The sequence below is a fragment of the Amblyomma mixtum genome, chromosome 2 (genome assembly GCF_055824585.1).
Source record: "Amblyomma mixtum isolate Tamu chromosome 2, ASM5582458v1, whole genome shotgun sequence".
NCBI lineage: Eukaryota > Metazoa > Arthropoda > Arachnida > Ixodida > Ixodidae > Amblyomma > Amblyomma mixtum.
In genome coordinates, this window is record NC_143013.1 from 173,090,640 (window position 1) to 173,112,930 (window position 22,291).

The 22,291-nt window shown below is 49.1% G+C and overlaps 2 protein-coding genes across 2 annotated transcripts in view; one reads left to right on the plus strand and one right to left on the minus strand.

Moving 5' to 3' along the window:
- Positions 1 to 209: 209 nt before the first annotated feature.
- Positions 210 to 1,952, minus strand: LOC149361675 (uncharacterized). Its single transcript, XM_089569564.1, has one exon. It carries the CDS (start codon positions 1,950 to 1,952, stop codon positions 225 to 227), a length of 1,728 nt encoding a protein of 575 aa, XP_089425690.1. The 3' UTR covers positions 210 to 224.
- Positions 1,953 to 19,852: 17,900 nt separating this feature from the next.
- The window catches only part of psidin (phagocyte signaling impaired), an 80,762-nt gene continuing 78,323 nt past the window's right edge, over positions 19,853 to 22,291 (plus strand). The window contains exons 1-3 of the mRNA XM_089572757.1: positions 19,853 to 19,941; positions 20,294 to 20,379; positions 21,753 to 21,891. Of these exons, the coding sequence (XP_089428883.1) occupies positions 19,869 to 19,941; positions 20,294 to 20,379; positions 21,753 to 21,891 (298 nt within the window). The 5' untranslated portion in view covers positions 19,853 to 19,868. The remainder of the gene's footprint in view (positions 19,942 to 20,293; positions 20,380 to 21,752; positions 21,892 to 22,291) is intronic.

Genomic DNA, 22,291 nt, shown 5'->3' on the forward strand with positions numbered 1-22,291 from the left:
GATAAAGGAAAAGTGGTTTTTTATCAATAATGCAACGCCGCCACCCCGGGAAAGCCGATCTTTGCGCATCACTGAGTAGTTCGGAGGGAAGATTTCTTGACTACCAATATCACTCGGGAGCCACGTTTCTGTGACAGCCACAATATCTGGATCTTGGTCAATGAGGACAATTTCGAGCTGCTCTACTTTATTCACTACACTTCTGGCATTTATGTTCAATAATTTTATTTTTTTGATTCTGCTCTTTGACGTGTCATTCGGGGGCTGGAGACGTTGTCGTTTTGGCTTTCTGGGGTAGTTGCTTTGTCGTTTTTTTTCCCAAACGGCACTTTCACTGCATTTTCACTGTCCCAGACAAATGCTTGACCATTAATGTACAATTTATTAAAGGAAAGGGACACTTTGTCGCCATTGTCCCGGTTAGGCTTCGCGCTGTCCCACAACTTTTTCCGAATATCTCTAATTTTCCGCGAGAAATCTTCGCCAATGGACAGATCGGAATTTTTAAGCTTGAACCCTCGTTTCAGTATTGATTCTTTCTCTCTGTAGTCTAAAAGCTTCATAATAACAGGTCTAGTTTTGTTTTCAGCAGGCTGCCCCAAACGGTGGATACGCTCGATGGCCACTGCGTCGAGATCCAGTTTATCCTGAACAATATCTTTATTTACCCTTTCTCTAAGTGTTTCCTTGGTCTCTTCCTCTCTCTCCGATAGGCCATAGACAATTAAATTACATCTTCTGCTTCGGTTATCCAAGTCGTCTATTCTTTCCTCTAACCTTTCTATGACTTCGCTCATCTGAGCGACCTGCTCCTGGCAGGAAGTGACCTGTTTCTCTAGTCTAGCAAGAGCATCGAGTTTATTGTCTATGTCCGCCAGCCGCTTCTCCTTTATTTCTTTTATGTCTGAGGCAATTTCTTGAAGCTGCGTAAGTATCTGAGCTGTGTTCGGTCCAGGATTGGCTTCGATATCACCCCCCAACAATAGCAGTTTGCGCAAGCTTACAGTAACATCAAACAACAGCCGCGGGCACGGCAGCACCAACAAGAATGGGTTGTTAGAGTGAATACAAACGCCGTAGCGTTTTCTCACCTGCAGAAGAAACAAGAACGGATTGTCGGTGAACCGCATCCTGGTAGCGCTGCCGTGCCCGGTGGCCGCCGCGCGCGTGGGGTGGCAATATATAGTCCAGTCTGGTGGTGTCGCCACTTGTCCCGGATGCATGTAGTGGTCTGCGCATGTGGTCGCTGATTGTAGAATCCATCGGTGATCCCATGTGGGCGCGTGTAGCTGGTCTGGTGGGCGTAGGTCGGCAGTGTCTGATCCGTGAGTCATTCCTGAAGGCAGCTTCATGCTTCTGTCACCGGCATGATCTAGCAGGGCCAAGAAAAGCTGCAGAAGAAACAAGAACGGATTGTCGGTGAACCGCATCCTGGTAGCGCTGCCGTGCCCAGTGGCCGCCGCGCGCGTGGGGTGGCAATATATAGTCCAGTGTGGTGGTGTCGCCACTTGTCCCGGATGCATGTAGTGGTCTGCGCATGTGGTCGCTGATTGTAGAATCCATCGGTGATCCCATGTGGGCGCGTGTAGCTGGTCTGGTGGGCGTACGTCGGCAGTGTCTGATCCGTGAGTCATTCCTGAAGGCAGCTTCATGCTTCTGTCACCGGCATGATCTAGCAGGGCCAAGAAAAGCTGTAGAAGAAACAAGAACGGATTGTCGGTGAACCGCATCCTGGTAGCGCTGCCGTGCCCAGTGGCCGCCGCGCGCGTGGGGTGGCAATATATAGTCCAGTGTGGTGGTGTCGCCACTTGTCCCGGATGCATGTAGTGGTCTGCGCATGTGGTCGCTGATTGTAGAATCCATCGGTGATCCCATGTGGGCGCGTGTAGCTGGTCTGGTGGGCGTACGTCGGCAGTGTCTGATCCGTGAGTCATTCCTGAAGGCAGCTTCATGCTTCTGTCACCGGCATGATCTAGCAGGGCCAAGAAAAGCTGCAGAAGAAACAAGAACGGATTGTCGGTGAACCGCATCCTGGTAGCGCTGCCGTGCCCAGTGGCCGCCGCGCGCGTGGGGTGGCAATATATAGTCCAGTGTGGTGGTGTCGCCACTTGTCCCGGATGCATGTAGTGGTCTGCGCATGTGGTCGCTGATTGTAGAATCCATCGGTGATCCCATGTGGGCGCGTGTAGCTGGTCTGGTGGGCGTACGTCGGCAGTGTCTGATCCGTGAGTCATTCCTGAAGGCAGCTTCATGCTTCTGTCACCGGCATGATCTAGCAGGGCCAAGAAAAGCTGCAGAAGAAACAAGAACGGATTGTCGGTGAACCGCATCCTGGTAGCGCTGCCGTGCCCAGTTAATAGATAATGATGATGATGAGTTTTTATGCCGCAAGGGCATCTGCGGCGAAAGAGCGCCATGGCTCAAGGTATTTTCGTATTGCTCAAGGTGGGGTCAAGACCCATTGCCCAAGCATTTCACCCTGATTGAGCCGAGCGCCAGGCCAGGGGAAAGAATGCACCAATTGTATCACCGGTGGGTACCCGGCGGCACTGGGGATTGAACCCCACACCTCCAGCATGCGAGGCGGGTGCTCAGACCACTAGGCCAACGCTGTTGTCTCGTGTATGGGGTATACAATGATATTCGAACGCAAGTTTTATCGTATTCATGGAAAGCATATTGCGCTGTGTTTTCTCGGCGTTTGTTCTTTTTAAGCATTCGACTTTTTCGGCTTTTGGTAAGGCGGAAAGTAGGGGTGCGTGAACGTTAATTCTTCAAACCCGAATCGAATACGCATAGTTTATCTTTAGTGTCCAATCGAATAAAAATAATGTAACTGAAACAGAAATTAGTACTAATCGAATAGTGATAAGGCCAAATCGCATACGAATCGAAGAGCGATAAGACGTAATCGGAAATAATTCGAATATTTTGAAGAACATTCGGTACTTGTGGGAATATTCGTTCAAAAGGAATAAGCGTGCGAAGCAGCTAATCGCTAGCTGTGGTTAGGGCGCATTAACTGTAACAGGAGATGTGAAAAGGTGCTCCACTGATCTTCACTAAGGGGTACGCAACATTATCTACAGCGCCACATTTTAGTATATATGAGAAGGGCGAGAGCTACGTATGCGCCGCGGCCTCAGTGATTGGACACCAAAGCAGGGTTTGCTGAACATGCCCTGGCGCTGCCGCGTTGCCCCATCTCGGAGGCCATGTATGAGCGTTATGAACGTCGCGGTCGGAATGAACCGCGTCAGCGTCGTAACGCTGGACTTTTCATCCCGTAACACCGATAGCAGGGTAGGATTGGGCCATCCTTGAAACAGACTTCAAAGAAAACTGCAGCTAACCTTATTCGAACTCTGTACTAATTATTCAAAGAGCGGGCCGCCTCGGTGGCTCAGTGGTTATGGCACTCGGCTGCTGACCCGAAAGACGCGGGTCCGATCCCAGCCGCGGCGGTTGAATTTCGATGGAGGCGAAATTCTAGAGACCCGTGTACTGTGCGATGTCAGTGCACGTTAAAGAACCCCAGGCGGGTGAAATTACCGGAGCCCTTCTCTACGGCGTCTCTCATATCAGAGACGCCGTAGTGAAGGGCTCCGGTAGCCTGAGTCGCTTTGGGGCGTTAAACCCCCATCCAAAGAGAATTCGAAAACTTTGACAGCATATTCGGTTCGTTCCGAATAATTTTCAACGTGCACTATTTGATTCGTTCAACGAATCGAATAGAAGAATATTCGATTCGCTATACAAAAATTTTGAATAATCGCACATCCCCTGGTCAGTAGTTTTCTTCAATTCTTCCATGCTTCTACCGCTATACTCCCAGCACTTGACACGCTCTTGCAACTGTTCAAGCGACTTCGGTAGGCGGAGCAACTACCTCGAATCTTCCCCAGGCGATCAGAATCCATGGCAGGGGGTCGAGTAAGAGAGTCACGACACCGCTGCGGGCAAGAGCAAAGCGACAAACGGAACCGTTACACACCGGCGTGGACGAATTCACACGCTGCATGGCGAGCACGCGCTCGTCACACATATCGATGCCGGCTGCGCCGCAAACAGGAGTAGTGCAGCGCTAATTGCCACCGACAGCTTTGTGTCGACTCGCGCGCAGTGCAAGAGGGCGTTATTGCTTGCGTGCTCACAACCGTGCCGTGGGATCGCGGACTCGGTGCTCGCAAGACGACAAACCCGCGCCTTCGATGCCCGCTGCTTGTCGGTGCAGATTATTTTTCTTTCTTTTTCTCGCGCAATATGCACAGCTGTAATCACGTCTGGCCAACACGTGGGAAGCGCACCAACACAGGAGCTGGCAAGATACTTGCAAACAACCGTTGAGAGAGAACAGAAAAATGGTGGTACGGATAGAGAAGTGGAATGATCGATTGACGCCCTTCTCTGCCTGTCGTTCTTGCGCGGCATCGCTATCGGTGTGTGCCTAATTCCGCGTTGAAGAACTGTACAAGGAGAAAGCGCCAGCTGTGTCTCCGACCCTGAACAAAAAGAACGAAATAAAGTCTAAAGAAATTAAATGCGCGAGATCCACTGTCGCTGAAACAGCTAGCTCTTCCATGCAGCGTCGAAAAAAAAGCATGGTATGTGATCGGGGGGTCATTTCAGGGCGACAGTTGAGAATTCGAATACCCCCAGATTACGCATTTGAATCGGTATTCCTGAACACGCTTGACTAATTATTTTTTTCGCTTATATTTTAGTGTGTACTGATTGCACTTCGCAGCGCATCTGACGTCAGCTTTGCGTGTATTCTGCCTCCTCGTTGTTGTTTGTTTCAGTGCCCATCGCTATCTGGGTCCGAGTTAGGGCCGATAGTACGAAAAAAAAATAATAATAACTGCCGTTTTTTGTAATTCAATTATCGTCTTTATTGGTATGCATTTGCATTAAACTCTTAAAAACATTCGTTATATATTCATGATTATTACAATTTATAACACGGTTCTAATAAGCAAAAACAGCGGAAACATGGACCAGTTTGTTCAGGTGCTAAAGTGGAAATAGGAGCATAACGAACACATACACTGACACAAGCCGCACGGTTTATTCGAGCAAGTGCATTAAGGGAGTGTTCTACTCCATCTTAAAGGGGCACTGAAGAGGAATCTGAACTCGTCTTTTTACCGCGGGAACTCAATTTACACGTTCCGAGCATTCTTAGAAACTTCGAATTATTGCCTTATGCGGCCGATTTCCTTAATTTAAAACGAATTAAACGTCCCGCCTCCAGCCTTTTTTTGAACTCGCCGCAGACAGTAAGAGGAGTCAACCAACCTCTCAGCCAGTCACGAGTGGCGGCTTGCCGCACTGCCATCGGCGGAGTGATACGTAGTGATCGGCGAAAGCAAAGTTTCCAAGCGTATTCCTATTTCCGTGGGCCTAATTTGCAGCTATGTAGTCTCTGACTAGACCTATTTATTCACGGAAACCTAAAAGAAACAAAATAAAAGAGAAAGCGAAGCCGCCACGCGACTGCCTGAAAGGCACTCCACACGTTACTTGACTCCTCCTACCGTCTGCGGCGAGTTCAAATAAAGGCGGGAGCCGGGACGTTTAATCCGATTTAAATTAGGGAAATCGGCGACACAGGAAAATAATTCGAAGTTTCTAAAAATGCTCGGAACGTGTAGATCGAGTTCCCGCGGTAAAAAGACGAGTTCAGGCTCCTCTTTAGTGCACCTTTAACCCACTGCTGTGGCTCAGTGGTTATGGCGTTCGGCTGCTGACCCGAAAGACGCGGGTTCGATCCTGGCCGCGGCGGTCGAATTTCGATGGAGGCGAAATTCTAGAGGCCCGTGTACTGTGCTATGTCAGTGCAGGTTAAAGAACCGCAGGTTATCGAAATTTCCGGAGCCCTCCACTACGGCGTCTCTCATAGCCTGAGTTGCTTTGGGACGTTAAACACCCTCAAAGCGTAAATCATCTTCCCTAAACACATTTCACTACCAAGCGTATCCTCGTTTGCAGCTCAAGCCAGTTGGTTCTAAGCACGCCTCATCACTCAAACCGTGTATGTCTGTTCCTTCGCATTATCTCGAGCAAGTCGCGACCACATCATTGGACGGCTAAAAGCTAACTGGAAAGAAATGCTCAGTGGCAGCTTTGGGCGTATACGCTCTCCAAAACAAGCATAACATGTGGGGCAGGCTTCGTGTCTCAGAGTGCGCCTGGAGAGGGGATGGGGAACAAAGTGGGGATAGGTGTTCCGCTATTAATGTATTCGGAACTGTAACAGAAATGTGAAAAGTGCGCAGATTTTGAATATTGCTTAAAGTTCAGCTCAAAATAGTACGCTTTATGCACCGCAAGTAAACTTCGCTAAATACGGCTTAGTCGGCCATACATTCGCAGCAATTACATCCGTATTTAGCGTACAGTTGGCAGAGGCATCTCGCATACCTGCTCCGCAGCCATCTTTAAATCTGCATATGACAAATGGGGACACTCCTCTGAGTTTGGAATTTCAAGTAAAAGAGGAAGTTATTCTGTTCGTCTGGTGTGACGTAGAGGGGAATACCCTCTTTACGCTTGTGACGGACGGCCGAGCAGCTGTCTTGGAACATCCTGCGAGTTATTTCGAGCTGTGTGGAGATAGTAAAATCAACGGACGCACCAGAAGTTGCGCTTTCTAAAGACCTGTGCTCAGTTCCAGCGTTCCATGCTTTCCTCCTTCTTTTGTAACCTGATTTGATTCGCATCTCGCATCAAAAGAAAGTAAAGCTGCAGGCGTACGCGAAAGCGCTTAACTGTGTTGTTAATTGGACGTGGAAGTTTCCAATTTTTTAGCGCAAAAAAAGAGTGAATCCACCGGGCGATGCACAAATTCCACATTCCCCAGCTCATGCTGCCTTCAGGGAACTCCTTCGTACAGCTGAAACCCAGCTTTACGAAAGGCAGTGTTATAAATTTTCCGATTTTATGAACAAGTGGCGATCACTTGATTGTAGGTCATGTATCTGTGTGCGTTAATAAGCTGTAGTTCGCGACATAACTTTGACCGTCTAACATTGTTTTACGGGGGATTCTTGGGGAAACAGGCAAAGTGTTCACTTTGACTCGGGATCTAGTAGGCTGCGTTGACTTTGTGCAGTACGTTGTTCATTACGTGGACTTCTTTCGTCGACAAAATGAGGCTTACCATGATATTCCAATCTAAAATTGATCGCCTTGGAGGGGCAGGGAGTGGGCGAAGGGGCAACTAAATCCACCTTTGGGTGTTGGATGCCTGTTGCGTTTATGCCGACACGTGTAAGCTCTGCAGTGAATGCTTTTGCTAACAGTGTTGAAGTAGCCAATGCAGTAAACAGCCATGATGGGGTGTCGGTGTGGAGATGCGGCGGTAAAGGCATAGGGTAGGCTTGATGCACGATCCTGGCTACTTGAGCTCGTCACACTGAACTCATAAACGGCGCCGCGGGTAAGCTCCATACTGAATGCCTTTTACTGAGAGTGTTTAAGTAGCCGAGTGCACTATCTAGTCATGCAGTAATGGAGTGGGGGTAAGGGTGCAGTGTAGGAGTGGCACGGATCGCTGTGCTTGCTATACAGGACGCCCCTTTACTTAACAAAAGGCGAGAGTTCCAACCAATCAGCGTGGCGCGCCGCACATGCTCTCTCTCCCTCCTCATTCCTTTCGCTTTGTGCTACGACGCCGTCGCTGACAATGCACGTAACAGTGAAATGCGGCCTTAACAGCTGTTGCTGCATGGAGAAAGGGTTGTGACGTCAAGCACAGGCGTCCGTTCGTCGACTGCGTGCAAGACGTCGTTTACCAAATTCCAATGACATGCAAGAAGAGGGGCAAACGGGGAGATGCCTCTATGAGCGACTGCGTCAGGACGAGTGCGAAAGTGCAAAGCGCATCTCGTGTTACAAAATTCCCATTGGAAAGTGCAAGAGTCCCCACACCCGTACAACCAAGCATAACCACAAAATAGAAAAGTCCGAGAAATCTATAGGAGTGTTCGTTGTGATGACAAGAAAAAAGGACGAATACAGGAGCGCACTCTCTACCGCTCTGACCAACAAAAAATTCGGATACGTGAAATCGTGCAGCCAAGTGAGAAATGTACGCGTCCAACTTCCAAGACACTCAGCACTCTACACACGTGGTAGCTAGAATGAATTGTCAATGTGTGTGTGCCTGCCCCCCAACCTCCCCAACAGGCGTACTTAAAGCGTCAATGTGTGTGTGCCTGCCCCCCCCCCCCCCCCACCTCCCCAACAGGCTTATTTAAAGCCACTCACCTGCATAAAATAAAAAAACAGCTGCAAGTAAGCGCTATAGTCCTGCTCTTAGTATCTCTTCGTCCCCTATTTTTTTCAAAGTTAGTGCTCTCCGCTGAAACCTTGGCCATATCTGCCCTCGCCCTAAAAATTAATCAATTTCCACATATACGACGCAACCACCTGCGAAAAGCACAACTTTGGAATTTTTCAAAATGAGCCAAATACAGAAACGGAAACTATGCGAGATTATTGTCTATAAGAAGTGCGCCGGCCGAAAGGGCTGTGGCCAGCAGCGCCACCACTCTAAAATGAGGTAATACAGCCAGACCCTGCCATTAGAAACAGCGCGCTTCGAATAAGTAGAGCCAACCGACGAAATAGAATAGTTAGGCAACGTCTAATAAACGTCAACGAAAGAAAATGCCATCGTTCACAAGTTTTTTTTTTTCTCAGACGCTCTGTAGACATATACAGCTACAAGTTCTTTTGTATCTGTGCTAATGCTTCATCAAAAATCATCTAAAGAACTTCTTGACTAGAGCTTTTAAGAACGTGTTTAGGCGTAACTTTATTTTGAAATGAATTTTTATATTGATTTTATAGACTACAAGATTAGTTTCATTGCTATATTTAGAGACTTCTTACGCTCAAGCGCTGTTCAGTTTCATTAAGTTTAGAGCCCATGTTAATAAAATAGTGTTTAATAGCTGACCACTTAGCTCAATTGCAGTCACGAAGACAATGAACATAAACTTCAAAGGATGAACAGCTGTACTCAGGAACCGCAAATGCACGAGGAGGATGAGAAAACATGCTTCTTCAGTGTGTGTTACTGGGGACTGAATCCAATGCACACACGCCCCCCCCCCCTTAAAGAAAAAAAGGAAAGCAGCCAAGAAATTAATGTCGTTGCCACTGAGGAGGTAGGTTGGTCGGTTTGGTAACGTTAAAATGGTAAGCATTTGGATGCCCTGATCAGTAAGCACTGAATTAAACACCAAGCACCACAGCTCGGCGGGTGTTCCCAAAATCAATTCTGCGAGGGAGCTGCCAACTACAGGTAAAACGGGGAAGTCAGACTCACCTCTGTCCGGCCGCTTGCAGAAGTGAAAAATATTGACTGAACAAAATCACATTTACATGCACCTGCAATGGCTTATCAGGAGTCGGAAGCAGTAAGGCCAGGCCACGTAAGGAGGTGACATGCATGCAAAAAGAAAGTTCTTCGTGCACCCAGCATAGAAAAAAAAATCAGAAAATTAAAAACACAGATGCATATATGATACATTTTCAAAGCCATTTGTGCACAGTGTACAGCCTCACGATAAACTTAAAGGGGCTCTGAAAAGGGCTCTCTAGACTGAAGTTGCGGTATGCACTGGGGTATTGAAGGATGTTGATACATGAATATACTCCAGCACGAAATGTTTGAATGTCAGTCAGTCAATCAGTCAGTCAGTCAGTCAGTCAGTCAGTCAGTCAGTCAGTCAGTCAGTCAGTCAGTCAGTCAGTCAGTCAGTCAGTCAGTCAGTCAGTCGTCAGTCAGTCAGTCAGTCAGTCAGTCAGTCAGTCATTTATTCAACAAAACACATAAATTATGCATCAGAATTTGTTGGGCCCATGGCCATAACTAGTTTGGGCCCATAGTTGCGCACACTTGGCATCACAAATACAAATAGTGTAAATGCATCCCAGACATAGTACAAAAAAGAAAAAGAAACAAACAGAAAATTGGAAGCACTACTTGTAATTACTACATACTGCTAAGAACAAATCTTTTTACTGAGTATTGTTGGGTCTGGGCCTCCGAGCCAAGAAAGGGTCGCGGCGACGGTGAGTCAAATGACTTTTATGTACAGTATGTACAAGGGCTTTACATGATAGGTACAAGGGCTGAGAGCACAACGGGCTAGCACTAGGAAGTAGGGCGGCCCCGGGCAAGCGTAGCTCCGTCGGGATGTCTCTTCTGCTGCCCGTCTGCTGCTCGGGCTGTTGTTGTTAGAGGCTGTAGAGAATAGGAAAGAGGAAAGGGCACGGGCTTGTGAGTGGTATGGCTACCACCACCACTGCCTGCATGCCGATAGAAGAGAGGAGGAGTAAGAAAAGATAGAAAGAAGAAGGGGAGAGAAATAGTGAACTAGCGCAGAGAAGAGCCGCCACGCCCTGATGTAGGCTTCAGCCGTTGAAGAGCCTGCGCCCCTGCCCTCCATGATGGTCTGGGGACAAGAGGGCCTCATGTGCAATTTGGCCAGGGGAAGGACCTTGGGCTGGTGGTGCCTGGACGACTAGAGGTAGCGAGGAGACCATCCATGGCGCGACGGGTGTTGTGGCTGGCAGGAAAGAGGAGGTCTTGTGTGGTCTGGGCTGGTAAGCCCAGTGCCCGGTAACAAGTGAGGAGCTTGGCCTGTTGAGGCACGAAGGTGGGGCATTCCCGGAGGAGGTGGTCCAGTGTCTCCTCCGGGTGTCCGCAGCGGGGCCAGTCGGGAGCTGCTGCAAGTCCCTTCCTGTATAGGCGGTCGCCCGTCCAAGCGCACCCGATCCTCAGGCGCAGCAGGAGGGCCCTCTGCTGCCTGGTGAGTCCGCTGGATGGAAGGGGTGGTGGTTGTCTCCCCTCAGCAACCTTGGGGTCAGGGGGCCGAAGCAGCAGCTGGCGCTCCGTGATGGTGCGGGCAGCGTCCAAGGGAACCACAGCTGAGCTCGGCGGTGCCCCGTTGCTTTGTGCAGCTCTGGCCGCGGCGTCAGCGGCCTCGTTGCCCGGCACTCCGGCGTGGCCAGGAATCCAGGCCAGGTGGACAAGGCAGCCCCTGCCCCGGAGGCCATCCAGCCTGGCCGCCAACTTGCGGAAAACAGGCTGCTCGGGCTCAGCGCGGCTCCGTTTTTATAGCCGCCGATGACCGTTGCGGCAGCGAGCCGTTCAAACCCTCCAATCAGGTCACGGCACTGGCCAGCATTCAAACTGGACGAATGGTCGAGAGGGCTGGGTTGTTGAAGGCTTGCAGACTGGAAAGGGCAGCCGGCGAAGCGTCGTAGGAGTCTCGAGCCTACAGTGAGGAGGAGGAGGAAGGGTCTGCGCTGGCGAGCCAGTATGACTCATGCTGCAAGCTGCGACATGCCCGATGAGAGTCTGGGCTTGCTTTGCGCGACGGCGGGCGCACGGCGCTGGTTTCCAGAGAGACCAGCGGAATGGGGGCAAGAGCACAACAGTATTCAAAGTTCGTGGATATTTTCACCTCCAGCGGGATATCATTCCAAATTTTTGCACCATAAAACTGCAGTAGTCGCTTACCATAAATGTTACGTGTTACAGGGAGCATCCCTGGCGTTACTGGTAGGTATAGTAAAAATATGAATTGTGAGTGGTTGGTTGTTCGATATAATGTTGCGCAATGTACATAACACCTTAATCTGAAACACAAGCATGAACGGAAGTATTTTAAGTTCTTGATAAAGCGGACGGCTTGGCTGGGGTCGTTTGGAGAATGTCACAATATGTATCGCCCGTTTTTTTGAAAGCGTATAACGGGATCCAAGTAGGTTTTAAAGGTAGAGCCCCATGTGTTTCAACAATAAGCGAGGTGACAATGAAATATGGAGTAGTAAATGATTTTCAGGACAGTTTTGTCAAAGTGCACTCTACTCTTGAGTAGAGCATAACATGATGATGCTAATTTGGTTGTGACCCAAAACGATGCGAGATATTTTATAGTGCCAACTTCTTCCAATAGAAAATTGTCGAAAGAAATTTTTAGAAAATGCGTGTCAGTATGCCTGCACGCAGAGCGAAACACTATGTACTTTGTTCTAGAGGTATTAAGCTATTGCCCTTAGCCACACTGACAAGTTTACTAGCTCTTCGTTCGCGATGTTGCTACCTGTTCCAGTGTTTTCCCAGAAAAAAAAAAAAACGAGTGCAGTATCATCGGCATACATGACTGTTTTAGATTTCCGCATAATTGAGGGAATGCGTTTGGTAGAGGCTGATTTAGTCCAAATTTGAATTTCAGCGACTTTGTGCCTTTCCCTCTCCAATCGTGACTTTTTGCCCGCCCTTGTGCCGGCCCCACCCAGTCCCGCAGACTGCCGACGCACGCGGAAATTTCACGGGTGGCGGAGCTTCCCCATGCGACACAGCTGGCTGGCAGCGGCCATGGTAGCTGCGTGACGTCCGAAAGAACTTAAGCAATATAGTCCATCTCTCAACATACATACGCAGGCGCAGGACACGGAAAAGAGCAAGAGTTTTAAAAACTCGCCGGAAAGGGCCCGCCAACTTTTGCGCGCGATTCTGGGTTCTCTGCTGCATGTAGAAGTGTAATTTTTTGGCTGAGGCGTTCATGACGACCGAATATAGTGATTGAAAGCGTTTACGTACTCTTCTCAGAAGATGTTTCAGGGCCCCTGTAAGAAGCCACCCAGCCTGGAGGTCCTCAGCAAGAGGAAAATCCAAACAGCCTGCATAAACACACAAAGACACGAAATGAGTAAAGGACAGCGTTATTTGTGTCAATTGCAAAGGAACTGCCTCGCCATAAATTCGAGTTGAATACATTTGCCTTTAATGGCTTACTTTTAGAAACAGATGCATGCCCGTGTGGAGAGTCTACGATCAAATTAGACAAAAGTATGTACTCACAATGCCTCCTGAGCTGTGTCTTGTAAGCAGGGCGACTGGCGTTTGGTGTGCGTACTCGGAAGTAAGCACTATCTGTGCTGCTGTACATGACAAAAAAAAATCTCTTTCGATTGTATACCAGTGAGAACACATTCCTGGGATACGTCATGTGAAGTGTAAAATTTCCTGCCCTGTGGGGAGGACCGCTTCATGAACACTGAGGCTTTAGTTGCAGCGAACCGCGTTCTCCAGCACAAGTTAAGTGCGCGCCACACCGCTCGCGTAAGGCGAAGGCTGGGCGGGCCTCGTTCGGCTCACGCTAACCTCAAACCCGCCGGGATTTCAGCCTCATGTAAGCGAACTTTCGCGAGAAGGCAAAGCTGCGGGCTGGGCTCTTGATTAATCTTCCCCAAGCAACGTCGCCGTCTACCCGGACGCGGATTGTTCTCGCTTCCGGCTTTCCGGTTGCTCCCCTTGCGTTGCGGTGGAGCACGACTTCACCCGCTGTGGCTCAGTGGTTACGGCGCTCGGCTGCTGACCCGAAAAACGCGGGTTCGATCCCGGCCGCGGCGGCCGAATTTCGATGAAGGCGAAATTCTAGAGGCCCGTGTGCTGTGCGATGTCAGTGCACGGTAAAGAACCCCAGGTGGTCGAAATTTCCGGAGGCCTTCACTACGGCGTCCCTCATAGCCTGAGTTGCTTTGGGACGTTAAACCCAAATAAACCAAACCATCACCTCTGCAGGCTCACCGATCAGGCTCCCGTGGGTCGAACCATGGAGCGTATACTCTCTGAAGAATACCTGCTGAAGAATACTATGGAAGAATTTAAAAAAAGAAACTACGGTCGATTTGAGCAGTTACACCAATTACAAAATAGGTGCGGGACACTTCGATTCCGGTGCTCGGATCCATTTTTGACAGGTGGAAGTTGTTCGGACAGCGACAATCCGCTAATGTCTCATATGTTCCGAATTAGTCATTCTCTACTTTATAGTCACAGATCCCTGGGAGTACTCATACCACACCTGGCACAGTATGCATCCAGCGGTAAAGCGATGCGCCACTGCCCTGCGATGGCCGGTGCTGCAATAGGTAGTGCTTGTGATACACAGGTCGCTATTCCCGAGCAACCTCTCATCATTATCAGCAGCAACATCATCATTATCAACAGCCAGACAACGTCCACTGCACGACGAAGACATCTCCGAAGTCTCACCAGTTAACTCTGTCCTGTGCCCGGTGCTGTCACACTATCACCGCGAACTTCTTACCCTCAACCGCCCAACTAACTTTCTGCCGCCCCCTACTACGCTTCCCTTCCCTTGAAATCCACTCCGTTACCCTTAAGGACCAGCGGTTATATTTCCTTCGCATTACATGCCCTGCCCAAGCCCACTTCTTCCTCTTGATTTCCACTAGGTTATGTCATTAACCCGCGTTTGTTCCCTCACCCACTCCGCCCGCTTCCGATCTCTTAACGTTACACTTATCATTTTCCTTTCCATAGCTCGCTGCGTTGTCCTTAACTTAAGCCGAACCCTCTTTGCTAGCCTCCACGTTTCTGCCCCATAGGTGAGTACCGGTAAGATAGTACAACTGTTGTATACTCTTCTCTTCAGGGATATTGGCAAACTGCCATTCATGATCTGAGAGAACCTGCCATATGCACTTCACCTCATTCTCAATCTTCTAGTTATTTCTCTCTCATTACCCGTATAAGCGGCCACTACCTGCCCTAAGTAGACGTATTCCCTTACCTTCCAGCACCTCGCTACCAATTGTAAACTGCTGTTTCTTTCCTAGGCTGTTGAACATTGGTTTTCCGCATATTAATTTTTAGACCTAGCTACCATTCTGCTGTGCCTGTCTAACTCATCGATCATGCTTTGCACTTCATCTCCCGGGTGACTTAGCAAGGCAATGCCATCAGCGGATCGCAGGTTGCTACGATATTCTCCATTAGCTCTTATCCCCAACTATTTCCAACTCAGGCTTCTGAACACCTCCAGTAGACAGGCGGTAAATAGCATTGAGAAGATCGTGCTTCCCTGCTGACACCCTTTCTTTTGAAATTTTATTGTTGACTTCATGGAGGACTATGGTAACTGTGCACCTGCTATAGATATCTTCCAGTAGCTTTATATAAAGCTGTTTTACACCCTGATACCGCAATGCTGCATGACCATTGAAGTTTGAAATGAGTCAAATGCTTTCTCGTAATCTATAATTTCCACCTGCCACGGTGGGCAGCTTGCCCACAACCCGGTGTCATGGAGGCCAGCCTGCAACAAAGCAGACATCATACAAACAAACCAACAACGGCTAAATGCGGGGAAAGGCGACTATAAGTGCTATAGTTCGCTAATAAGTGGCAGGGGCTTAGCTATGCCAAGATATACTTAGCGTGAGCTGTGACGTCACGTGGCTCTGCGCCGGTGGCAACAGCGGCAGCGGATAGCGCGCGGCGAGGCGCGCCAGCTGTGCACAGTGACGTCACTCACTCTTCGCGCATGCGCAGTATGGTCGAAGCAAGAGAGCACGCGAAACGGCGAGACTGTGGCCAATGTAGCTCACGCTACAAAAACTGGCTAAACTACGCATGTGCCCAGTTAATCCATCGGCTGCTTCGCGCTGACGCTTCCTACGCTGTCGCTCTGTGGCGCGGCCGGCCCTCCTAGCCCGAACCTCGACAGAGATGGAGATCCGAAAGTTGGTTTGCCGTCTGGATGGATGGATGGATGGATGGATGGATGGATGGATGGATGGATGGATGGATGGACGGACGGACGGACGGACGGACGGACGGACGGACGGACGGACGGACGGACGGACGGACGGACGGACGGACGGACGGACGGACGGATGGATGGATGGATGGATGGATGGATGGATGGATGGATGGATGGATGGATGGATGGACGGACGGATGGATGGATGGACGGACGGACGGACGGACGGACGGACGGACGGACGGACGGATGGATGGATGGACGGACGGACGGACGGACGGACGGACGGACGGACGGATGTATGGATGAATGTGGATGGATGTGGATGGATGGATGGATGGATGGAGCGCCCCCATTGAAATGGGGTGGTGGCAATTTGCACCATGCTCAGATTTCTTTATTTTTGTTCAACTGTGTTGTAAATTATCATTAAAATTTGCCATCTCCTTTACCTACGGTTTCCTACACTTCTAACCTTATGTAACCTCTCTGCTTTTCAGCCACCAATCTTCCAATTGCTTTTTGCTGACTTCCACCGCAGATTTATTTACATGGTCATTGTTATCTTTAAACCGTAGGGCCTCAGGAAGAGTGATTGGGCCTGCATCGACATCCGGATGGATACCATCTCATTTGAGTGTCAGGTGTTCAATTGTTTCCACAGATCGACCACACAAAGCACATGTGTCATTATCTTCGTTGTATTTATTTTTGTAGCGGCGCTTTCTAAGACAGACCTAGCTTCAAAGAGTAAGGCACTGCCTCTTGAGTTATCATAGAAAAATTCCTTCCTTATCTGCCTTTTCCGGTATCGATATAGTTCTACACTATGCTTCTTTTCCATTGAATTAATCTAATTTTTAACTTCCGCGTTTCTAACCTGTCGTTTAATGCTCTTTCTTTCTCCGTCCTCGTGTCCGGCATATTTACTGGTTAGTATCCTAGTTCTGCGCGCTCTCGCTAGCGCCGCTCTCGCTTCTGCGGAGCCTCCGTCGAACCCTGTTCCTCGCTGGGCAGCGAGCACAGTTTTATTTATTTATTTTATTTATTTAAAACATACTGCAGTCATTGAAGACCAAGCAAGAGGGCAATACAGGTCATAAGTAAACGCAATTCAGCGCCACCATTAGCAAGCAATCACAAAAAAAACAAAAAAACGAGCAATCATAAGCAATCAACAGGTCAAAGCAATCAAACGCGCAGCATGCAGTGCAAACACAGAAAAAGAAAGAAAAAGAAATGAATCAGCAAAAAGCGAAGAGTAACATCAACCCAGAGCTTTTCGTACTCGTTCTTCGAAAACATTTACATCATGCGCTGAAAAAACTTCTATTGGGAGTGCATTCCATTGTGAGACAGTGCGCGGAAAAAATGAGTTCTTAAACCTGTTAGTACGCGCAAAGATTGGTTCCAGGTTGTAAAGATGGGTGTGCCGAGTTTGACGACCCTCACGTGGATGAATGAACAATTGCGCGTTGATACCAAGTTGGTGATTGCAGAGCCGATACAGAAACCGCAGCCTGGAAATCTTTCTTCTGCTTTCTAAGGTCAAAATGTTGTTAGCACTCATTAGAGACGATGGAGAATCTAATCTGCGGTATGAATTGAATATGAAACGAACTGCCTTTCTCTGTACCATTTCTAGTTTATTTACGTCTTTTTTCAAGTGAGGGTCCCATACTGCACAGCCATATTCCAGTTGAGGTCTGATAAGGGTATTGTATGCAAGCAGCTTAACATTGGAAGGGGCCGACCTTAATTTATTTAACCTTAGTTAACTAGGCCTTGTCGATGGCGAGCCTCACGACAACGACGAGCGCCATTTTCGTTCATCTTGTATCGGCTTTAATCCCGGAAAAGCCTACTGCTGGATCGGGGTCCCTTTTTCTTTCATTTATATTTTTTTATCTTTCTCTTAGACTAATAAAAATGCAGCTGCTGCAAAGAAAGGAAGGACCCTGCGAGTTAGCTGTTAGAACTGCGAGTTAGAAAGGAGACGAGACTGCAGAAATGGCAAAAAACTGGAGCAAGCTGCAGAATGCCCGGATGATAGAGGACGAATCACCGCCCGGAAAGAGAACAGCTTCCTCTGTGGAGCGAGGCAGTCCCAGCCTCTCGTATGATGCCACCAGCGCGGTGAAGTGGACGGCAAGATACGTCTCGTCAACTCCATCGCAGAGAGTACAGGCAGCCATGGTTTGTCCCAATGGAGGGCGGCATGTTCCACCGTCCAAAAGCAGCCGATCCTGAGCGCGAGCAGCAGGCTATGAGCGACACGTGGATCCGTCCCGCCGCATCGCGTATCTAGCCACGTAAACAGCGAGCTGTCGGCGCCGACAGGTGTTGAAGCGAGATGAGCAGCTTTGGCATAATGGCAGCAGTGTAAAAGGACACCGTACGGGTATCAACGGACATCAAGTTAACTTACGGTGCAGAAAAGTGTACGTTAGCCAAACTGGGAGATGCGTTCACGATAGGTTACGGGAACACGCAGAGAACGTAAGAAATGCGCGGGAAGAAAAGGTTTTGTGCTAAATCAGTGTCCCAGCTCGAAAACACTGCCGTTATTGAGATCAAAACACTTGTCGCACGGGAAATCGTAGAATCTGAGCAGGTTTTTCGACTTGGGGAGGACTTTGTCAACATGCAGCCACTATCACCCTCTCAGATAAAGAACTGGTATAACTGCGCATTCGCAGACGATAACCCCTGGCTCGGACAGCTGTATACATTTGTGAATCGTTCACAATAAAAGTTGTTGGAAGTTCAGCGCTCGTCCTTGTCTACTCCCCGTCCGTTCTACCATTTTATGCGCTGCTGTAATTATTTCTATATATAAGTATGAATACCAACACGCCCAATTCGCAGTATTAATCAAGCTGCCAGCTTGTCGGCCGTCGCGGTGCCGCTGATGCCACTGTGGGCTGGCACCCATTGCAGTCGTACGACACCGCCCCGGTCTTCGAGGGTGCAGGGCTTGGCGGCGAGTCGCTGCACCGTCAGTGTTCAGACCGGGCGAGCATGTGGAGGGCTGGCCGCGTGTTTCTGCCAAGTGAAGGCCGGCGATCTCGGCAGTCGCAGAAGAGGATTCCAGTCTGCACTGGCAGTTGGTGGCGATGGCTGGAGCGGTGAGTACGTATGCGTACGCTTTGCGGTAAACAGTGCGTAGCATCTGCAGCAGGACTGGCATACGTTGGATGTGAATTTAGTCGTACAGCGACGTCCGTCGTGCTTTAAAATCGACTGGATACGTCGGACGCACCTTAGACACTTCGTTCAAATATATGAAGTGGTCGTGGCACGATGGATCAGGTGGCATTCCCGCAGTTGATGGGTGTCTCGTTCGATCCCAGCAGGCTTGCCGCTTCCGGGTCAAACACGTGTTCTTTCGTGTTGCCAAAGTGTTAATTTTCGAGACTTGAATACACGTGGGAGGGATTTTCGCGAACGATTGGCAAGGTGAAATAAAGAAGAATGATGAAAACGGATGAAACAGTACCAAATAAATGCAAAATAAAGGCGCCCTTGGTGCAGAATGATTAGCACTTTCTCTAAGAGCTGTAAGGGTCGAGAAGATCATGACACACACGCCTGTGCAAGGCACTCCTTACGTGCGCAGTCTGTTCGTGTAGGGGCGGTGAGATACAAAAAATAAGATAGAAAGTGTGGAAAGTAACTTTGTGGCCAAAGCTAGGGCCTTTTGAAAAGGAGCGCTTGCTCTGATCGCCGTGATCCGCAGTATCCGAATTAAGTCAAGCACTTAAGAAGGAATCAGCAGGGTGTGGGAAATAAGCGGGTGGGGGAGGGGGTAATGACCGCGTGTACAGGCGCAGTGTGTTCTGTATACGCAATGATCCGATCTCCAGACAGTTGGCTCAGTGAGCTCCTCGTTTCACGGCATCCGAAGTTGCAGAGCATTGGTGGGGCGAAGAGAGTGTACACGAAAGTGTACACTTTTTTATCGCTGATCGGGCTGCTCGGTGAACATTGAACGATTGAACTGGGGGAGGAGGCGGTAAACTTTATTAAAGAAGACGTCCTAACGATTGTACTGTTTGAGCGGCTCCATTGACGCTTCATATTTGGCGCCTTCACTGTGTCCGCAACTAACCAGCGAATATAATGGCGCTGTTTTTCCCTTGTTTTCTTTTATTATTGGCTATTGTTTGTTTAGTTTATTATTTTTGTTCTAACTTTACAACGAGTTTTGATACTTCGCTAAACTTAGCACAATTCCGTTTCGCTCTCCCTGACACTGGGCGTCCATGGTTAATGGCGAGCATGTTGGCCGCACGTTCGCACGCAGACTCTAGCATAAATGAGAGGCGACTGCGGCCTGTCTACGGTGAGCATCTTTTATAGGACAAGTTTTTCAAACCAACTGTCTGCATGCCCAACGTTTCGATTCGCTTCCACAGCAGTGCCAAGACTCTGTCGCTCTTCAAAAGCTGAAAACGTGCTATCCTGGCGGGGTCACTGCTCAGCACGTTACTGATTAATTATTTCATCCGAACCTTGTTATTGCGGGTTCCTTTAAAATAAAATCGCACCGGTGATGTGCTCCTCCCACGACTGCAGTTCGGTCAGGTCAAGGATGCAATGAGCGTAGTTGTTTAGGCGTTACCCGGTGTCAGTTCACAGTGGCGTTTGGCGGCCTTTAATCATCGCTGTCGCCCGGTTTTGTTGTATCGCCACAGATTACCTGGATAATGGGAACCACAAGAAAGCGCTGCAGGAAGCGGAGAAGCTCCTCAAGAAGCAGAAGGACTTCTCCTGCGCCAAGGTAAGGCTATCGGCGTTACAGCGCCTCCCAGGGCCTTCGGTACTACCATAGTGGTGCAAATTGGCGTTCCGGTCTGTTTTGCGGGAATAAATAAAAGTGTGTAATGAAATTAATCTCTGCACAGCTAATCATCACAACGCCTTTTGTTTCTCTACGCACAGAGCAAACTGCGAAGTCTTAGTTGATCCGTTGTTACGTGATGTTACGAAAGCATTGTTGCCAAATGCCGTCAGGCAGCAGTAGCATTTATCAGATTTATTCTGTGACGTTGTGGCGGTAAATCGGCTGCATACGATGTGGCATGAACGCGTGCGAATACCCGCTTCACGTAGGCTTTTAAGGTATTGTGAGTCGCAAGGCTTGAATTGGAACTAAACGCCGACCGTCCATCAAAATTCGGTGGTAGCTCCCAGTGGACAGAACTTGGGCTGGTCACTGAAAAGCGGGAAATCTCGGTTGGAATTAGAAACGCGAAAATGCAACGTGACTATATGTTCATTTGTAAAATGTGATGGTGTGATGGCTTGGTAAGCAGCAAAACTGTCAGGTGCCAGACTGATAAACCCAGTCCAACTCTGCTGCAAGGCCTTCTGTTAAATAAAAAATAGTGCAAGTCTGTCTGTGCCCAAGGTTGGCCAAACATGTGGCACTCTGCTTCAGAACCTGCTTTGTAGTGCATACTTGTTGTCTGTCTTAGTGTGAATGACTGTGATGTGCATGCAGTACCTTCTGTGCACTGATCATAGTGCAGTGGTCAGATGTCCCAGCAAATAGAACCGTCACAGCAGAAAACTGTTTGAAACATCGACCAACTATAATATTCATGTTGAATGGATGGCAATGCCTTTATAGTGCCGCGCAGTTTTTTCACAACAGGTGTACAGTCGGGGACAAAAGTCTCCGGACCACGTGTTCATCAAACGAAGCTTATAACACTACTATCAGACAGCGGCTGGAGACCGCACTTGTGGCGATGAAAGAACAAAAATTTAACTTTTACCTCCACAAGTGAGGTCTCCAGCCGCAGACTAATAGCAGAGCTATCGGCTTCGTTAGAGGAACACGTGGTCCGGAGACTTTTGTCCCTGACTGTACATTGTCTCTCTCTGTGTTTCCTGCTTTCTATTATTTTATATTTCAACGATAAAATAATTGCACTCTTAATCTCCCTCTGATCGCCCCCAGAAACTCAAAAAATATACATTCCCTTAAACTACTTGGTTTCGGTGTCTGTTGGCTTCCTTCGTATATGTGTGTGTGTGTGTTCATTTGGTGGTAATTGTGGAATCGGGTGATGGCGCATGTTTTGTGCGAGTACATTCTGCTGGGAGTTTTGTGGAGGATGTCTGTGGACCGGTGCCACCTGTGTGCAGGCGCTCAAGGCGCTCGCCCTTGTGCGGCTCTCGCGGTCGGACGAGGCCCTGGCTGTGCTGAATGAGCTGCAGACTGAGGCTCCCACTGATGATGCAACCCTGCAGGCTATGACCCTCTGCTACCGGGAGCTCGAGCGACGTGAGTGAAAGCGCAGACTTGCTTTTTATGCGAAGCATATTGCTAGCGCTACCACTCACGCCGTCGCCGTGGGACCCCCACGTGACACCGTGACGTCACACCACGTGACATCGGATGAGAGAGCCGGCCTCCACCTCGCGCCGTTGCCGTGGGACCCCTAGCCGTCACACCCGCGCATTTCGAACGCGCGTTCACACTTGGTGTAGGTGAAACGCTCGCTCCACCGGGCAGGCAGACGCGGCTTCCGTGGCAATCCAGGCGCTCACCCAATGCGCGTCTCGGGGTTAGTCGGTGTTCCGCTGTAGCCATGCCGTTGTCTTCCCCAACGACGAAGGCTTCTAGTGGTTGTATTAAAATGACCAAGTATTCAACCAAGGAAAGCCATGTATTACCAAGCCTA